This window comes from Dreissena polymorpha, chromosome 7 (genome assembly GCF_020536995.1).
Source record: "Dreissena polymorpha isolate Duluth1 chromosome 7, UMN_Dpol_1.0, whole genome shotgun sequence".
In the NCBI taxonomy this organism is placed as follows: domain Eukaryota; kingdom Metazoa; phylum Mollusca; class Bivalvia; order Myida; family Dreissenidae; genus Dreissena; species Dreissena polymorpha.
The window spans coordinates 58,775,055-58,792,476 of NC_068361.1; the positions used below are offsets into that span (position 1 = coordinate 58,775,055).

A 17,422-nucleotide genomic window follows, 5' to 3' on the forward strand; every position below is an offset into this window, starting at 1 on the left:
ATCAGTCAATGTTTTAACTTGTTCACACACAATTTGACGCCAAAAAGGTATACCTTTGACAATTTTTTTTTATAGAAAATACGTTAACGTGCTTGAAAAATGCCGTTTTCAAAAGATTTGAATGATGTCATACTGCAGTTAAATTATAGAAATAATCCATAAGTTTCCAAAAACAGCTAAAACAGCATGGCCATTTCGCAATAAACCTAAACTTTGAGATGCAGTCAATTGTATTTTATTAAAATCCGACAGAACGGTCAACTGAAGTGTTTATTTGTTCGCTGGTCATACAGTACGGGTTATGTGATTCAGAAATTAAAAAATGCGTGTACGTTTGTATAAAATAAACGTTCAACGCTATGAACCAATGTAAGGTTTTAACAATCGCCCACTGAAGCGTGTATTTCACTTGACCCACTTCATGTTACACAATGAACATAACTTCCTTGTTTAAGTTCTCTCGTTATAAATATTGGGGTATACCATAACTTAACCGCAAGTTGAAATAACCATGCTAGTTATCATGTATCAAAATAGTTGAAATGGCGACTTTGGTACGAGTATATGTGTTTTGGATCCTTATTTATATATGCCTGTTAACAGAAGGTAATTCATATTTTATATTGCAATTGTACTACACCTATTGTGTTTGTTTTTTATTCGCAAAATTTTGTTAGTGTATACAAATACATTGTTTTAACTTATTTATTTATATTTGAAAAACATATCCGGGATCAAAATATTAAATATAAAAAAGGAAAGAAAAACAGTATAAAACTTTACACCGTGTGTATCGATAAAAAATGAATTATAGTGTTCTTTTGCACTCTATCTACCAACAAAATAGCGGTGAAACTTTACACCGTGTGTTTCGATAAAAAGTTAATTTTAGTGCTATGTTACACTCTATCTACCCACACAATAGCGGTGTCAATTTGTTTCGATGGTTGGCACACGCTGACATTCGTTGTTATGCGCATGCTCTTTACACGGTCGATATTGACATCAATTATTAACGAGATTACTTATTCCTGTAGTGTTTATAATATCTGTCTGCATCCGTGGGATAACTACACATGTGTTGTTGAAAGTTTGCAAATAAAATAAGGAAAACTTCTACTTCATAAAAGTTCTGTTGTGTCAGAATTGCATGTCATAGATGTAAAGAACATTGCAACTTCAAACGTAGAGTTGTGTTAAACTGATGCGGGTATTACACAGATTAAACTTGACCTGAATTTATTATTGCTAATTTAAGTTACCGCATGAAACAACGTATATCCGAGAATATAAGTTAAAGAGTTGCTACAACACCGTCAATACTAGGCCATCCCCAGGGATGTTTAAATAGTTCAATATAAAGAAGTAGAACTCAAGCTGTTGGCGCAGTATAACATTCTTATTATATACAATCTGTTGGTCTTTTCTTTAAGGCAAGTAACCACTTGCATGTGTAAAGCCTTGTTAGCATGCATCATGACCCTTACACTTTGGCAACAACTAACCAACCGAAGGGCGGACAGACATATCGGCATATGTAGAAAACACACACTCACAAAAAGCTTAATATAAGCAATCGTATCATATCATATGTTGACAAGATAATGTTACAAGTAATCTGTTAATTTGGCTTGGTAATTGGCAGGCTACCAATAAGGCGTAAGCTTGCAGCACAAAACACTGTTCTTTTAAAAATAGTATTTTTCCGTGTTGAGATAACTTCCTCATTTATACTATTTTCAATATGTTTTTGGAAGTCATAATTTCTGACAAGAATACAAATTATTCGATCGTAATCTTAAGTATGCTATGCTCTTATATTGATCATATATGAAAAAGGAAAGCGTGCACAAAAAGAAACTAGCAAACAACGCCTTATAATGTTTGTACGCACATATTGGCAATCAATGGTGAATCATACGCATTAAAAACGGACAAACGTGTCTTTCAAAAAGTGTGTATGCAGCTAAATGTTAGGAAGCTACGTCAGTTTGATCCAATGAGAGTGCACGGTATAACTATTAGGTATCAAAGGTTATTTTACCTTCTTATATCCATCAAAGTCATAGTGTATACAGATATACAATTGCGACTTAATCCAAACACGGAACACAAAGCGTATTTGATTTATTCTACGTTATTTGGTGTATACAATGTGTGTCTCAAAAGGTATTGAGCGCACCTAAACATGTATAATATGAGGACACGGTGTGTTTACTTACACCCACTCATGTGTATCTCACACGCCATACGAACGTTTAAATAAATTCATTATAACAGCTGCACTTTCTGGTGATGTACTTGTGTATTAAATACCGCTTTCGGATTGTTAATGTACATAAGGAAAATACCTGAATATCCGTTCTAAACCTCACCTGTCCGGTATTGAGACTAGGAAAAAAGGCATTCAAACCGGGTCTTATAATGAGAAGCGCGTGTAACGGTTTTATAAATGCTTAATACATTGCCAGTTATATATTACATAGCAATTGTATCGTTTGCTTTAGCAGTCCCTTGCGTAACTACGTAGGTAATGTGTATATAATGTTCAAAGTGATATTTTAACATAAATGAAATATGTAAAAAAAAATAACTTTGTTGGACATGAAGTGACAATATAAGTGTTCGTTTTCCACTTTTCACCTTTTATGTGTAGTATTAATCAAGCATTACCTATATGTTTAATATGATAAACACATTTAAATGTTTACACAATGTTAGTTCTTACGCTCACGGAAGAATTTATATAACTTGACCTTTTCGCGAGACACCACTAACTAAACTTCCGTGTTACAAGTTTTATATTTTTAATTCATGGGTTTTCAAAGTCATTGTGGCATGATTACGAATGTAAACCATCAAATATTAACATCGTTGAAATGGCTTTGCATCAACAGTTATTTTTGTTCGGAATATGCCTGTATTTATATTTAGAAGGTACGAAATAAAACATTTAATATCCGTAGGTTCACTTTAATCTTGTTAAATCTGCAAAATAGCATGATTGGAAATTACACTGCATTTGCTATATTATCACATATCCTGTTTCCCATGTAATTTAACCATTACGAATATTTTTTATCTTACACATGTGTTATATACTTTTTAAGCGTTTTCATTGGCTTAGTTTTTGTTCAAATGACCAATCTCCTTTTGCTGAAATGACGTTGCAACGTCAAATGACGTCACGAACTATAAACAACATTCAGGATTTATCATTATGTTTGCTTAAATATTTATTTAATTTGCTCATAGGCTCGCTTACTAACAAAATTCCTGAACTCGTTTAATAAAATATGGTATGATATGACAACTCGTGCCAGATCCTTAATATATTATATACAAATACATATCATGACATTAAACAAATGTGAAAAAATAGGATACAACGATGATTTTAAATTACAGCTGTTATATATCAGCTGCGTACTTAATCTAAGTGTTTATGTGACACTAACAAAAAACACAGTTTTAAGACATATCGACTACGTTTGTATGAGGCAAATATATTCTCTATGACACAAATGTGAATAATTATAATATTTTACTGATGTAGGTATTATTCATTAATAATATTTCCATCAAGAAAATGGTTTGTATACCAACGTTTTTTAAGATCCTTTCATTGTGCTGAAAGTATAGTTTGAGATACACATGTACATACAAAACACATATTTTCAAAGCTTGAAATACATATACGAAACATATTATCTAAAGTTACTTGTTTAAGACAACTTTATTGAACAAAAACGTTCAACATCAAGCCCCGTACTGTGTAGAAGTATTATTTAAATTTAAGTACGTTCCTCATGTTAATGCATTTTGTAGTTCGTCTTATGTGCCTTGTGAATAACGGTGCTTTGCGAATACGTTTGTTTTGCGAAAATAGGTGCCTTGTGAGTAAGAAATCTTTGTTAATTACGGTGTTTTAAGAACAAGTGTGATTTGAGATGCAGAATGTTTTATTATTAAGGTTCTTTGCAAATAGGGGTATTTGTTTACAAGCAGGGTTTTTTGTAAATAAGAAACATTTGCCAAATAGAAGGATTTATTAAATCTAAAAAACTAAAACTAAATAGTATACCTAACAATTTGTAAAATTTAATTGTTAGGGATAAAAGATGTTTTATCGCAAGCAAAAAAGAAAGTACTTTATGAGAGATCACTTTTAAACATATAATCATTCTTCCCAAAATTAATGAACATGTGCTTTGTTATATTATTTGTTTTATTTTTTTTTACGAGTGCAATGCAATGTATCAAACTTCTTAAGATTAATGTATCTTTTTCAATGTCTTCTTTTAAAGTACTTGTAAATAATTTAACTTTTCAAATGCATAATGTATTCAACAATTTACGAACGTACTCAATTTTTCTTGAGGTATTTCTCACCACAAGTAAGTCATTTGAACAAAACATGTCATTTTGTAAATAATTACCAAGTTTTATAAAAGTTTGGTTAAATCTTCTTACTCGTTGTTTTATTCACCTATAGTTTTTCTGCACCACCAAGGACATTCATATTATTGTGTGTTTTTGACAAAATATCACGATACCTCAATGCAATATAGAGGACAAATTGAACGTCAAAAACATTATTAGGAGATGAATTTTCGATCGCAAATCTTTTATTTATCTCAAACAACCGATTGCCATTACAATACAATAAAATACATACAATACGGCTTTAAACATAAAATAATGATTACAGTAGAGATCACCAACTTTGAACGGTCAATACAAAGCGTTTGGTGCTAAACTCGGTTTGAAAGGTCGCCGAACCCTGCACGTATCGAAAAAAAGATCTCACAAAAGGAAACCAACTCAATTCATACCATGTAGATTACACAACATAACACATTTACAAAAAAAAATTAAGTTGTGTGTTGCCGTATTAGAATTGTCAATGCGAAGCCGCATTTTGAGCTTAAATTAGTTGATGGAGAGACTAATTTCACACTACGCCCGTTCTCAAGCCCGGTTTATGTTGTGTATTGTTTGATTTTGTGCGTTAACTATTGGATGATGATAAAATCCATTTCCGAGGGACGAAACCTGAGTGTTGTCCTATATAACAACTTTCTGCGAGAAATGTGTTACATGACGTGAGACGTGAAGGCTCGTCGTGTGCGTACAGTAACCATAAATAACGCTTTTTAAATAAATCTTGGTAAAATTTAACTATTTTTTAATTAGAAACGCTCCCTTCTTACATGAATCCACATTCACATTTAGAACATGCCGCCGCTTTATTGTATACCATGTTTAACAAATCATAATAAGATTGATTTACAAAAGCGACACAGCCGGTACTCAAATACATCAGTTAAATGTCATGATAAATAAATATTACCATTTAATATAAATTTACGGACGTTAAAAATGCCCAGTACCACAATACGAATCGCTAACACTTATGAATAAATGCATTCAAATACATACAACAAGAACTGCGAAATTTAAACATGTTTTCTTGTTGTCGTTTTTTTTTCTGCTTAGATGCCTTCAAATACTCAAAAGTTGTTTCGCTGTATTAATCAGTGTGCCTATTAAGCATTAAGCGCTATGACACTATCAAAACAAGTTTTGCTATCAACATTATGCCAAGTATCAGAATGCCTCTTTAAGAAACAAAAAACCGAAAAAGATTTGGTCTTTTTATTCTTACGTTAAGTTAGGTTGCATCATTTTCTTGAATATGATTAAGTCTTTTTGCAGTTTATTTAATGTATTACATACAGACATCTTCATGTCTCCGAATGTATTTCAGGATCGGGTTATTTCATCTCTTCGACTTCAACGACCTGGCAAACTGTTGATAAAGAATGTGACCTTGTACAACCAAAACTTAAGTACAATGAAAACGGTCTTGTTGAGCTCGAAGGACAATTTGATATAAACGAAACTATTCCTGCAGAAGGTGTTTGGATTGGATATCTCAAAGCATTTACAAAGTTCGAGTTTAAAGGTAAACATCTTTAATATATCGCGGTTTCACTATCTATTTCAGGGAATCCAATATTTACATGTCTTTTTGTATTTCTATAAAACTCTGTTCAGCTGGTCAGACAACAAGTGTGTACTAAGTGTCTTTCATATTGTCATAGAGAGAATTAAGTGTTATCTAAGTACCAAATCATCTAAGTACCAAATCACCTAGAGCAACCTATTTCTTTTGGTAAACTTTTTTGTAGACAACATATTACTGTCAACAATGCATCTTTCCTAACATAGCATATCTTAAATACTGGATTTACAATTCAAAGCATAATTGTGTTTGATTTAAGGTTGCGGGAAAATCTCGTCGTGGTTTCCTTATACAAAGCACACCGTGTCCAGCCTGGCCAGTTGTCATCATATCTGCCGTGGAACCAATATGTGGATGCTCGGTGACGATACGGTAGTGAACAGTTTTTTTATATTTTCAAATGTAGTTATCTATGCTGTATTTATTTTTATCCCATTTTCAACGCGACATTGACGGTATAACACCTTATGGAATATACTAGCCTGTATTCAACACTGTGGGATATACCTGTCACGTGTCCTGTCACGTGCACAGGGCACGTGCACGGACTACTTTTTACTTTACCACTGAATGCTTTTTCATAATTAATTAAGTCGAGAAAACTTTAGCTTCAAAATAATACGACCTTCAACCTTTAAAGGGATCTTTTCACGCTTTGGTAAATTGACAAAATTGAAAAAAGTTGTTTCAGATTCGTAAGTTTTCGTTTTAGTTATGATATTTGTGAGGAAACAGTAATACTGAACATTAACCATGCTCTAATATAGCCATTATATGCATCTTTTGCCGATTTCAAAACCTAAAAATTATAAAGCGTTGCAACGCGAAACGATTGAATAATTTGGAGAGTTCTGTTTTTGTCGTTAAATTTTGTGAAACTACGAAGATTGCTTATAAAAGGTATAAAATACGTCATGAATATGTACTCGGCGGAATAGCTCAGTAGGCTAAAGCGTTTTTACTTCAGGACTCTGGCAGGACTCCAGGGCTCATTGGTTCGAAACCTGCTCCGGGCAATGTTCTTTTCCTTTTTTTATTTTTTTTCTTGATTTTTTACTGGAGCTTTTATGATACAATGTTTACATTTATCAATATAAAGCATTTAATGAATAAGTTAAAAAAGTGCCAAAATCTGTGAAAAGGCCCCTTTAAATCTAGTCATATGACATAATTTTTCGCCATCCGTATAATGAATCAGCTGATTCATGGCGTCATAAAATGACACTTTGCGTCATTTTCCCCCCAAACAATTAACGATTTATTATAAACGCGACTTATTTCACATGTACATGTACTGTATATCGACATACGGTATTTGAATTGTCAATTAATCACATTTTTCTTATTTCGTGTAATGTACATTGTTTATAATCCATGCACATACTTATGACATTTAAGAATGTACAACAAGCCATACGAATATCGCACAATTCATAAATAATCTGCAATATTTGCATCCGATTTAATTCACGTTAAGCATAGAGCTGTGTAAAGTATAAGATGGTAAAAATAGCACCACACTGGAATTCGGAACGTCCCATTTTATACACGGGTATATCCACTGATTTATCTGTTGTGTAATGGAATGTTTTCCATTCTTTATGTATTTATATATTACTTTCTTGTACACAATAAGGGCATTTATCATAGACAAATAGCATTGTGCAAGTTTAAACATAATTATGTTTGACAGTTTGTATGCAGAAATCTGCAAATGCTACCGAGTTTACCAACGGCTATTATTTGATAAACTGATCCGGTTCATTTTAACAGCAGTAATGTACATAGAGTACATGACGTAGCGTGTGACGAATCACAGGTGGAAGTAACGTACCCTGGGTAGTATTTTTTTGTTATTTATTTTTTTAAGAGCCCAATATATTCAAATAAATACATAAAATCATGTTTAATGAGAAAAAAATTGACAAAGAGCCGTGAAAAAAAATCCCCACCCTCTGATATTGGAATCATAACAAGGTCATTAACTAGAATTTATCATAGACCTGTCTTCGCGGGCCGCAAAAATGTCAAAAGAAGCTTAAATCAAAAGCATTCATTGATCCTCCTATGGGCAATTGGACAACCTTTCAAAAAAAGTTCACTTTAAAAAAATCTGTCCAGCCGTTAACTCACAGTCGGTCGAAAACCGAGCAATATTTCGAGTCCGTTTGTCAACCCGAATAAATCTTCTACAGACTTTCAAGCAATATTTTTGAGTTTTTGCCCCTTAATCGATAGCTCGCGTCCTATTCCTTTAAAACAACGAGGCGTGTCAAATAATGCATGCACATGCAACCACTTACCCCTAAAAACTTATTCCAATACAATCAGAATGATAAGTATTTTTCATTTATTTACATTTATTAAAACATCGTTGTTGTTGTTGATTGGATATTTATGTGCCTGGCTCTGTCAGTGTAATTCACTGCAAAGCCGGGTTCAAGAGCGATGGCTACTTTCGTTTTCAAGTAAATCAAATTTAGAGTTATAACAGTTGTTGCAAAGAAAATATAACATTTTGGAATAAGTTTTTAGGGGTAAGTGGTTGCATATGCATGCATTATTTGACACGCTTCGTTGTTTCAAAGGAATAGGACGGGAGCTATCGATTAAGGGGCAAACACTCAAAAATAGTGTTTGAAAGTCTGTAGAAGATTTATTCGGGTTGACAAACGGACTCGAAATATTGCTCGGTTTTCGACCGACTGTGAGTTAACGGCTGGACAGATATTTTTGAAGTTAACTTTTTTTGAAAGGTTGTCCAATGGCCCATAGGAGGATCAAGGGATGCTTTGGATTAAAGCTATTTTTGACATTTTTGCGGCCCGCGAAAACAGGTCTATAATAAAGTCTAGTTAATGACCTTGTTATGATTCCAATATCAGAGGGTGGGTATTTTTTTTCATGGCTCTTTGTCAATTTTTTTCTCATTAAACATGATTTTATATATTTAGTTGAATATATTGGGCTCCTAAAAAATATATATATGAAAAATACTATCCTGGGTAAGTTACTTCCACCTGTGTGACGAATCAGAAAGTTTATCGAGTCCATAAATTCATTTGAAAATAGTGATAGGATGGCATTAGTCCAAATTGTTGACGCTCTCAAATATTACGCTATTTTTATATGGGTAATATTTGGAGCGTACAAAGGGGGAAAGACCAAAACAATGGTGGGAATTTTTCCTTTTGTGTCTATATTGTGGCGCAAGGATATTGTGCGCAACATTCAAGCCCCGATATAAGACACTTAATATCAACGGATTGCAATAATATTTACATACCTGTGTAGATAATTCATTTCTCGATAATGTTCCGTAGAAATTATGTAATGACACTTTAAATATTGCACGCCTGATCAATTTAAATCCAACCACTATTCAATTTTTCAATATCTCTCGATTCGCTCGCTGTGTAGATATAAATCGATAACACGACCTCGATGTAAAGCATCTGGTTTAAAGTGGGAGAATAAACAGCGTAAAATACAGTTTGCGTTTGTCTGTTGTGCTGCAAAGCGTTACATTGTAAACCGATATTATACTTTTCTGGATTAATTAAGCATTGTTGTTTTTCTAAATTGACAATTAAAAAGTTCTGAAATAAATAACATCTTTTATTTTTATTCTGTACACAAATAATTTTGATACAGATCGTACAGAATACCGTCCTCCTATGTAACGTAGGATGTAAGTAAATACAGAGACGTAGATGTTATCTACGTCTCTGGTAAATAAAACAACACAGACAGAGGTCCGAAAAAGACATGCATAAAAACTTGCTGAAACTTAGAACAGTGAATTGAAACTGCACCATATCTGTTTTGAACATATGCTTATTAAATCGACAAAGATAAGCATACTAGATCTAGTTAGGTAAAAGTCGGTGTTAAAAGCTCATGTTAAATAAAATTACGCGTACACGTTACACCGTAATGCCTTCTTCTGGTTGGTTCATATTCAAATCAGTTTTATGACATGGCTACAGGTCAGTGATTGGTTTGCGATTTAAGCAGAAGTTTAACTGAAGAATTTATGCCGTTCCAACTTCAATTCGACGATATTTGAGGTAAAAATGGACTTCTGAACTAAAACTGAATGAGTTGGTAATTTTATTTTGCAATTTTACGCAAATCTATGAAAATAAATTTGCCCCCCCCCCCCCGGGACCCTACCCCCCCCCCCCCAAGCTTACCCCAGGGGTTCCAGATTGTTAAATGTACACCAATTGTGTATGGTTTGACTTTTCAACAACGAATATTGACAAAAATACACAGTTTGAAAAAATAACCCTCGTATATGTATTATATATACACAAGGTATGAAAGGCACTATATGCCTATAGCTGAAAGATTGTTGAACACTGGACGTGACCTTTTTCATCGAAAAAACACATGTTCCCATATAGTTGCCGACAAAATGCAACTGGATTCGTTAAAACACAGTAAAAGCAACGAGATAACACTACTAACCGATCTCCTGCTCGGCTAATAACTTTAATATTCAATTAAATTTGACTTTCTCGCTATATGTCACTCGGTGTTTCATCTACACATGTACACCATTAAATTTTATAAGGCGTCATCTGGTTGGTTGTTCTCATTGTGTTGGCCAATGATATGGCGTTTTAGAGCCGAGCATTCGATCGACAAAATATGACAGCAAAACACAGACATGTAGCGAGAAAGTCGAATTTAATTGAATATTAAAGTTATTAGCCGAGCAGGAGATCGGTTAAGTAGTGTAATCTCGTTGCTTTTACTGTGTGTTAACGAATTCAGTTGCATTTTGTCGGCAATTGCATGGGAACATGTGTGTTTTCGATGAAAAAGGTCACGTCCAGTGTTCCACAATCTTTCAGCTATAGGCATATAGTGCGTTTCATACCTTGTGTATATATAATACATATACGAGGGTTATTTTTTCAAACTGTGTATTTTTGTCAATATTCGTTGTTGAAAAGTCAAACCATACACAATAGGTGTACATTTAACAATCTAAAACCCCGGGGTAAGCTCGGGGGAGGGGGGAGGGTCCCGGGGGGCAAATTTATGATACTGCTGCCTGTGGTTTTTGTTTGTACTTTTGTCGTTCCCTGTTCTCGGGGAAATGATTTTAACATGGGGGCCATTAATGCATTGGATCACACACGGCATACCCATAACATTATATAAAAACACGTTCTGCGCGTCATTAAATTCGTCGTTCGAAGTCGGAAAACGTATTGCCCTACATATTAAGTCAAATAAAGTGTCAGTCGCTGCAATTGTCTGTTTACTCATCGATAGTGTACATGTAGAATCTTTGTTGACATCGACTTCATTTTGTCAGGAGCAATCGCCGCAATATTAGATTTTGATCATTTACTTTCGAAAATAAAATGAATTATAGTAAAGTAAAATCTTCTTCTCGCGGTCGTAATGTGTTACAAGTCGCATGCTGCGTAAAATTGAATCGAGACATATGGTGATATTTTTATTAGTTTTACAGTTTGTGTGTGAATTTTTTAAGACTATTTTGCGTACCAGAACAAATACATTTATACCACTACGCATGGTAACATTCGTTAGATTTTAAGCGATTTTTAAGAATTAATTAAAATAATTGTTAGGCTACGGTTATAAGATCTAGTTATGTTAAATGTCACGTTGAAAAAAAAATGGGATAAATAGAATACTAGGATTAGCGTTGAATACAGAGAAGTTTATGTTGCTCGGCTCGAACACCGAAAGCGCTCGCCAAGGCAAGCGCTCCCGGCGTTCTAAGCCTCGCAACATAAACTTCTCTGTATTCAACGCTAACCTAGTATTCTCTATATATATAAATACCATAGACAAGGAGGAAACGACCCATTTGTAAACAGCAGCATTCCTTCTGTTTCGAGTTGAACCTTTCAATATTAACTTAGGGTACGGCTCTGAGGTTAAAGTTTGTTTTAATGTGAATAAATAATGATTTGCAGGGTTTATTTGAATTATTATGAATAAATAAATGAACAGGACTATTGCCAAGCAATATAGTCCCCTACCGGCTCCACCATTGTCAGAAATTCCACCATTGTCAGATGTTTTTTTTTATTTTTTGCCATAGCAACCATAATTTTTGACGTAGGAACAAAATGAAATGACGTGCATAATTTCCATATTGCCATCTATCCATGTTTCAAGTTTCATGACAAAATATTAAGAACTTTTAAAGTTATCGCAGGATCCAGAAAACCACCATTTTTAGCAGTATTTCTAGTCTATTTGTTGCCATAGCAATCATAATTTGTGACGTAAGAACAAAATGAAAAGAGGTGCATAATGTCCATATTGCCATCTATCCATGTTTTAAGTTTCATGAAAAAATATTAAGAACTTTTAAAGTTATCGCAGGATACACAAAAGTGTGACTGACTGACTGACAGACAGACAGACAGACAGACAGACAGACAGAGCGCAAACCATGCGTCCCCTCCGGTGAAACCGGTAAAGGACAATAATTTAGTTAATCCTGTTCCCGTTAAGCAAGATGCGTCGTGTGTTTTTTAAGTTTTTAACCATAATTGTCAAAATATGGATTGATGAAACGCTTGAACATTTGAGCGATAATTCAATTATGCAGCGATATGTGTTATTAAATTGGTTTCATTCTAGTATTACTTGCATGGAATGACAGTTGAACAAATCTTGCGAATACGTACCAAAAATGTGTTACAAACTCATATAATTTAAAGCAGCATTATTCTTCACATCAGCGGTTAACATACTTTTAAAAATATCATTGACATCCATAGCGATTGCCTTATAATTGTTCCCAGAATAAAAGCAAATAATGTTAAGACAGGCTGTTGAAGTGTTGATGTCAACGAATATGTAATTAAGATCGTTTAAGTTGCATGTACGTCCTCACTCGTGAAAAACGAGTCATTCAAGGAACCCGCGATTGTTGATCGAAAACAGCTTAAATACGTTGTTATGTTCTAGTTGTAGCGATTTTTCTGGAATACCTTAGCCTTGTCGATGTGCAATTCTCATATCTTACTGAAACATGTTGAACCATTTAATAGATGTTTATACTCAAGAAGGAATTAGAACAGTCAGTAGGTTGCCGACAAGGATCGATTTCCGTATTGAATGTCTAGTATCCTTAATTTTCGTTGATGTTTGCCATGCTATGAACACTATTGTTGGATAACTCTTTACGAATACATAAACTGTGAAGGCACGATATGTATTGTTTTACAAATAAGCAATATTACGCGACAATAAAGCTGCATATCAGATATAATTAGTGTAGGGACGCCACCACATTCCTTGTTTACTCACAATTTCTCTAATGACGAAAATAAATTCATAAATATAACCAACTCCATAAATTACAATAGTTATAGGTTATTAGACGGTTCACTGTACAATACGGAGATATATTTGGACGAGCACAAAGATTAAAGTCATATTGGACCAGCCGTTAGCCTCAACTGTCCAATATGGAAAAAATACATTTTTTTAATCCAATACCGGAATATATTGGACGGTAACGTGGTACATATAAAGAATTCCCGTCGGATGAATTTATTGGATATTGAATAAGGAATATTACCAGTAAATTTCGTTTTTATAGATTTCCGATACTGACGACAGTAATACAATAAATATATAAGGGTGGTATTTAACCCACGCGTCAATTTTAGCACGTATGTTGGACGCGAATTTCGTTTGTGATTAATTCAGGGTGTGAGGTTCGTCTAGCGATCAGACCGGTTAAAATATTGATTGCCTGGGATTCTAAGTTTCAAGGCGGTTATGCCAGAGTCGATCATATTATATATTTTATTGTTGCTTCGTAGATATAAACCGGTCCTTTGATTCTATATATTTAAAGTTATATAAGTTCAATTTGGACGGCAAAATGTTGCGCCGTATACGCATTATGTATCAATCGGTCAAAGCATGTGTAAGACAATGTAGCACATACTCGGAGCATTGAAGTATCACTGGGGACTGACGAGGTCAAAGCGCAGTCCGTTTCGCTACGACGTCGCGTATATGTTTTACTACGAAAACATTGTTTAAATACACATGATATCGAGCACGGATTAGTCAAAAATTGTGTTTAAAACATGTAAGATTATGCTTTTCTAATAACAAAACTCTGAATTTAAGCACAATGACATTGACACAATTTTACAATTTCCATATTGATCTATGTATCGTTAAGCCACTAGTGTGTTTAGAAATGTGTAGGGTGACCCACTTATCAGAAATAAAGGCTAAATATTATTATTAGGCATGATCATGTCTCTGACAGTATACGTATATGCCTCGCTGCGACAACGCTTTAGCGTGTATGCGTTTCTCACAGGAGACGTATTGGTTATCTCTCAAAGGCAAAATAAAGAACATTTTTTTTTAATACGGAGTCATTGAGTGGCTGGATGTTTCCTTTGAGGAAGAGGTAGTAACAACGGCACAACATGATGCGAAGCGCACAGTCAACATGATAATGCACATTGTTATGATATAGTTAAATTCACAACTAGGCCAAAGGAAACGATTAAAATCGAAAATCCATATATACAATGACAGTTGAAAGTCGAGCACCTAATGTCGTTGGTCTCAAAACAAATGACGCATCTTCACCTTGTGACAATCCCTTATACGTTTATTTTGATAGAGACCGACGATAGGTTTTCAGCATACGGTACTCTTTATCAAATACCATTAGATTCTCGTTATCCCCAACTCGCTTGTCTCGAAACTCTGCTTATGTCAAAGTAAATCCTATGTCCCAACTTCGATCATTATTTATCTCATACGGATTTTGATTTTTACATTTTATATATCAGAGCGATTTTCTTGAAAAACGGGTATCGTCTCGTACTGAGATGAATGTAATGTTCGTATACATGATTTTACCTGTAAAATCCACACCTGTAACAGCCGTAAGGTGTGGTAAGTAGGACACCAATGGCACAAATCCGCAATTGCATAATCAATATATTGTTGTAAAGGTGTGGCAGTGGGTTTCTGTCACAGGTTATAGTTTACTGCGTACATGACGGCCGGTAAATTTACCTCGTGTTACAATGCGGTTAAGGCCCAGTCTCAATACGATGCCGGCGGAGCCCCAGTGCGTGATCAGGCATCTACCGGGATGAACCGGGGCCCTACCTTGATGAACCGGTGCTCCACCTGGATGAACCGTGGACGATCGGGAACAACCAGGGCTCCACCGGGAAAGTATCAAAATGTTTAATACCTCCGGAAAGAACCGGGAGTCACCGGGTAGGGCCGGCATCGACCGGCGTGGCACCAAGAACAACCGAGACTGTACTGGAAATAACCGGGACGGCAACTTAGCTACAGCGAGGCCCAAACACACGCCGGAAGAGCTACGAAAACGCTCCGGTGGAGCCCCGGTGAATGCCGGCAGTGTCCCTTTATAGCTACGTTACATATGTAAACCGGTGCTCTGAAGGTGCCGTCCCGGTTGTTCACGGTGCAGTCCTGGTTGTTTCCAGTGCCAAGCCGGTCATTGCCGTTCCTTCCCGGTAACTCCTGGTTCATTCCGGAGTTATTAAACATTTGAATACTTTCCAGGTGAAGCCCCGGTTGTCCCCGGTTAAACCGGGGCGTTGCCGCAGCTCAGCCGGGTCTGATGCCGGTATAGCCCCGGTGAGTGCCGGCGTAGTGACGGTATACCGGGGCTCTACCGGGACTCTGGCGGCTTTCACCGGGTTCAACCTTTTCGTTTTGATGTTCACGCGCACATTGATGCACGGCATCTTTTGCACTGGGCAATGGCAGCCTGCAGTAACAGCAAACTGCGTGTGATATGTCCTTAAATGAATACAGAAACTTCGTTGAGCAACCTATAAATTATATATGTACTTCGTTACGCAGCCAATACATACTCTGTGCGAAACCTATACATAAAGCGACTTGTAATTTCCTTTGAAACAAAGCATTTGAATAATTAAAACACATGTTCGTAACCGGTTTTGTACTTTAAAATGTGTAATGTACACTGAATCAAAGTAACATGTAGTTTTATTTAATTTAAGTTACCGTAATTGGCTATTTTAACAGAATAACCACCTTATGCATTGCTTCAAATCAAAATATTTCGATTTTAGCTCGAAATAAACTTTAAGGTTGCAACTACGCGCATTTGTTATTAGATTGTTATTGAAAATAAGTACCTACCATTACTGGATGTTCCGTTCTCTAATCCATAAACACCAGAAAAGATGAAACTCGTCTGATTAAGTAGTGTATTTACACATTGTTTTCGTAGTAAAACATATACCCGACGTCGTAGCAAAACGGACTACGCTTTGACCTCGTCAGCCCCCAGTGAGTATAGCAATCGAAATTTGACAGGGAGAGATAACATCGCCTATACTATTTTACCTTTAGTGGACGAAATGATTTTACAAAATAGACATTATGCGATACATAATAAATATACAAGGCATATGTTTAATTCACTTTCTGTTTGAAGACGAAATGGTTGTAATAGGTGACACGACAGAAGACATACACTTGTCTATTGTTCATTTATATGAATATTGTAATTCCTGGGGTTTGCAAGTTAACATACCGAAAACCAAATTGTAAAAGAATGTTGAGGCAGTTTGTGTTCAAAGAGAATGCTGTTTTGTAATGTTCGTCGACATTGATGTTGCATTTAGGGCGGGAGTAAAACTCGGGTAACGTCTAATGTTGGCCGTTTAAGTATATTTTCCGTACCCGGGGTACGAAGCAGTATACTTAAGAGTATACTACCTTGTAGGACCACATTTCTAACTTACGTACCAAATGTTAATTCGATATTTATATAACATATTTCATCCCACATCCCTGATATGACCAATTTTTTGTAATCAAAAAATTATAAATTAAGCCAAGCTAGTAGAAGGCAACTGAATGATGTTACATGACAAACATAACACACATGTTTAAAAGAAGATATTTCAAGTATTTCACTAGATAATCGCCATAGATTATTTTCTTCTATGTCGTTGACAGTTTTTATTTCAGGCGTATGCTTTGAAATTGTTTAAGGACAACTAACAGATGCAACGTACAAAATACACAGCTTTAAGCCTTGTGAATCGAGAGGAGAACATTATTCCATGTATTTCTAAGAGTCTATAATCTACATAATTTTTGTTTATCACTTGTCCTCTGGAACCTGGTCACTTTTTAATCAAGAGATATGATAACAAACTTAGAAGAAGGTCACTTTACGATGTTACAAACCAAATATAAAACTCGTGACAAATGCGATTTCATGTGAGAAATATTTGTTTAATTTATTTAGTCATTAAGTCTATATAAATCATAAGAAAACTGAGACGTGGTCAGTTTTGACCATACGGTCCTGATTTGAACAAGCTTACTACA

General features: G+C 35.0%; 1 protein-coding gene across 1 annotated transcript in view; it reads left to right on the plus strand.

Moving 5' to 3' along the window:
* Window positions 1-483: 483 nt before the first annotated feature.
* Window positions 484-17,422, plus strand: part of LOC127839740 (uncharacterized) — an 18,184-nt gene continuing 1,245 nt past the window's right edge. The window contains exons 1-3 of the mRNA XM_052368127.1: window positions 484-606; window positions 5,771-5,968; window positions 6,288-6,400. Coding sequence (XP_052224087.1) covers window positions 543-606; window positions 5,771-5,968; window positions 6,288-6,400 — 375 coding nt within the window. The 5' untranslated portion in view covers window positions 484-542. The remainder of the gene's footprint in view (window positions 607-5,770; window positions 5,969-6,287; window positions 6,401-17,422) is intronic.